The sequence below is a fragment of the Argentina silus genome (genome assembly GCF_951799395.1).
Source record: "Argentina silus genome assembly, chromosome: 7".
Classification (NCBI taxonomy): domain Eukaryota; kingdom Metazoa; phylum Chordata; class Actinopteri; order Argentiniformes; family Argentinidae; genus Argentina; species Argentina silus.
Genome location: NC_139661.1, coordinates 5,994,387 through 5,998,176, shown reverse-complemented (window position 1 = coordinate 5,998,176; position 3,790 = coordinate 5,994,387). Strand labels below are relative to the sequence as shown.

The window sequence follows — 3,790 nt, the reverse complement described above, 5'->3', positions numbered from 1 at the left end:
AATTACCTGTAATACAACATACAACATTGTTAAGCACATCCAATGAAGTAATTACACTTATTCAGGTGTTTCGCAACACCACCCAGAATAATTGATATAGCACAGGTAATTGATATAGCCTATAGTTTCATTATCAATCATTATTCCATATATTATTTATAATGCAGCATGAAACATTATAAAGTATATCCGAAAACATTTGACCACCTTTTCAGGTGTGTTATATTGTCAAGAAGTAGGCAGGGATTCAAGACCACATAATCAGGTATTGAATAGGAATAGCTGGTTATTAATTTGCTCCTGTTATCCTTTTCCATGAGAATAGTAGGATAAAATAACAACTTGCTGGAATAATTCTGTTGAAAGTAGTGCATTCCTTTAGCATATTGACAATATGTGATAGATAAGGTGATGTGTTCCACATTTCATGGCATGGGATAGTGCCCCTATCTGCAGTTACCAACTTACAAAATGTGAGATGATTGGTTTGAGTGTGCTATCTATTAGCCTACATATGCATGATATGTGAATCACTTTTTAATTCTACCATTCTAGATCTTTAGTATTTGCGTTGATCCGCTTCTCCACACGTAATTCCTGCATTTATATTAGTTCTTAGAACGCCACCCAAACCTCGCACCACCCCCAAACTCCCGCCCATGGCCGACGTAGAGATTTACAACAACAAGCAGCCGACCAATAGAAACCACCTACACTTCGGCAAGGGGGGCTAGAGTAGAGAAAGACAAATGCACGGGAGACAGAGACCACTTTGCGAACCAGAAGGGTTAGGCTACTATTTTCCTGTAATATTTGTTTTGCGTTCCTATGCATACGTAATGACTAGTAATTTGCGCTCTCTCGCTTAAAGGATCTCCCGAGTCCTTGGGTCCATAAAGTCTATGAATAGGCCGGATCCGTTAGTGTGCTACGCTCGAGGTGAAGAGGGAAGAGTCTACTGGAATTCTGTGAAGGCGAGAGAAGGAAATCAGTGGAGCTGCCGGTTGTTGCACTAACTACAGGAATGGAATGAGCCGCTACACTGAGCTGACAAGAATTATTGTGGACTTTTTGCACTAAATGTACGACATTTAGTTGCGTGTTTATCTGGCCACTATGGATAAAAGCGTTGACTGCCAAGTTTCGCGGCAAACTACGATGAATCAACTTTGACGGAGTTTCCAAAGCAAGGCTATTTCAAGAGGGGATAGGCTACACCAGCCTGCTCTCCAAGAGCCACATTCTCTTCCCAAACATGGTCTGAATCGGAAATATGTTTTTCTTTTTAACACAATCTCTGGAAGTATGAAATACGCACGTATGAGGCAAGTCTAAATTGTCGTTCCGTTGTAGCCATCACAATGGCAAGTTTTGACGCTTTGGCACAGAGTTCCCGCAGATTGATTTGGCCTGTTGGTTGTGTGTTTTTGTTTTTCGGCTATTTATCTCTCGCCTCTCCCTCCCATGGTCGTCGTTTGATTTGCTGGCAAGCAATAATGAACTGTCAAGCTGAGCCGGAGTGCCATTACGCATACGGACAATACATGCATGCATGCGGTGCTGTTTTGAACGGGGAGAAAAAGAGGTGTCCCAGTCACTGCATTTCCTCCCTCGTACAGCTCAATCTGACAAAAAACGGGCCGGCGCTGGAGAACTGCAGTTGTGCCTCGGATCCTATTTGCAGCAGCACGAAACGTGCTATTGAGCCTTGCCTCCCAAGAACTAGCAATATGGGCTGCACAGAAGCCCGGCGCCAGTGCGAGAGGGACCAGCAGTGTAGCTCTGCTATGCGCGATTATTTAATCCACTGTGGTAAACTTTTCAGCGGGGCAACCTGTTCGAACGCTTGTCGGCATGTGATTGCAGACATGCGCAAAATACCTAAAGCAGAACTTTTGGATACTTGTGTTTGTGATGGGACTGAAAGGACCATCTGCGAGTACGTTAAAAGCAGCATGAAAAACCTATGCGTTGACTCTCCTGTTATGGTAGATGATGGCAGTGGGTCGGAGGACTATGATGAGGATGATGATGATATCCCTATAGATCCAGAATTTGTGGGAAGAGCAGGTTGCATCGCAAGAACCCATGATGTTTTGACCGTGGTGGCATCCATTTTGGTTCTATTGACCCTACTTTAATCCTTGAGTTAATCATCTACTCAGATTTCGGTCCAGATAAACGCCTTTATAAACTTTTGTCACTCAGCATTTCTAATTGCTGTTGAATGCGAAGACTCCAAAGAGTATACATGCAGTTTTGCATAAGACACTTGACCTGAAGGATATCAAATGATGGTATTGTCTATGCAAATATTAAGTTCAGCAACAGCATTGGTTCACGTTGTCCACCTCTGGTCTGTAGATGCCATTATTTATTTAAACATCAATGGTCTGAGAATGAAGAAGCTACATGGCCTCCAAAACACAAGCCTTTATATCACCACTGCCTTTCACAATATGCTACAAGTCATTGCTCACCAAATGCTTTGCTTTACATGAAAAGCTAAATTACCCACAGTTAGCCTATTTTGCCTTTTAAAACGGAGAATGTTACCTTTAGCAACAAGTCATATGTCAGCAGAAACGTTTTTATTTTGTATAGAGATTTAACAATGCAAGGTTTAATCAAAAACGCTGTGCACTGCCAGTATTTGAACTAAAGGTTTTGTAAAGATATGTGAACTATTTTTATATGATATTGCCATTGCTATCAGGTGATCTGATAACATCTCTAAGTATTTAATGCTGGAATCCATATGGACTTGTACATAAATTGGTAAATAAATGCATTTAAAGTAATTTATTTACACGTGTCCCAGTCACATCCAAACATTAAATTTAGCCGAAATAAGAAATGTTCCTATAAAATCAAAAGGAAAGTATTCCAGCTTTAAAGGGAAGTATTTTTTGTGTGGATTTTCTTTGAAATGACTGTACAGTGTATTATAGCCTATAGATGTTCAGAGAATCCTTTAATTGTATTGTATAAGATGATTTATTCACTGTGTAGAGAAAACGTCTAAATCCACTGTATGACTGCCTTGGTGATGTACTTTTTATAGAAGGCATAAAAGAGACTTGAAAATTATTATGCTCGACTACTGTTATTTGTTTTTTTTGCTGATTGTCTCCTCATCGGGTCACTGTGTGCTGTGGCAGAGAGTATGGATTAATAGATAATCCACATCATTCAATGCAAAACCTATAGCTCAACACAAATTCTACGATGTTTACACAAACTATTAGGCCAGTAAGAAGCTTTGAGCGCTGATACACTTGACTTTGTAAATAGAAGTGTTTGCCCAATGAATAAACGCCGACATTTGGGAATTGTTCAAACATGAATACAAAAGGAGCGCCGTCCTTTGGAAAAATGTGTCTTATATGGGCCAAGATAGACGCAAGTTTATTTATCCTCCAATCATTGTGTTTACGTTAAGGCCTTGGGCCGCGCGATCATTACAAACAAACCACGTGTGTGCCATAATTGAGGATGGAACAGGACTTGTAGATTGTTGAATGTGTCGAGTCGCTGACTCGGCCTGATGCCTATGCAACTTCTCATCATTTACAACCTGACAGATTTGGCAAAGGGAGCAATTATGAAGTCAAATGCTTTATAAAAAGAGATATTTCTCCACTTGACTGATAATGAACTGCTTCTATAAACCAATGACCTGTCAAACGCCAGATAAATCAATAACGCACCCCCTCCCTTCAAAACGCCCCCACAAATAGACAGCATGACTATCTGAACTTTAACCCGAAAATGTTCCACATTAAATAAG

The 3,790-nt window shown here is 40.5% G+C and overlaps 1 protein-coding gene across 1 annotated transcript; it reads left to right on the top strand.

Moving 5' to 3' along the window:
• The first annotated feature begins 770 nt into the window (after positions 1-770).
• On the top strand, positions 771-3,091 carry gas1a (growth arrest-specific 1a). Its single transcript, XM_083673139.1, has one exon. It carries the CDS (start codon positions 1,362-1,364, stop codon positions 2,139-2,141), a length of 780 nt encoding a protein of 259 aa, XP_083529265.1. The 5' UTR covers positions 771-1,361; the 3' UTR covers positions 2,142-3,091.
• The last annotated feature ends 699 nt before the right edge of the window (positions 3,092-3,790 follow it).

Bases quoted from the DNA above. Each gene is read 5' to 3' on its own strand.
- gas1a (XM_083673139.1), top strand. From the start codon at position 1,362: ATGGCAAGTTTTGACGCTTTGGCACAGAGTTCCCGCAGATTGATTTGG.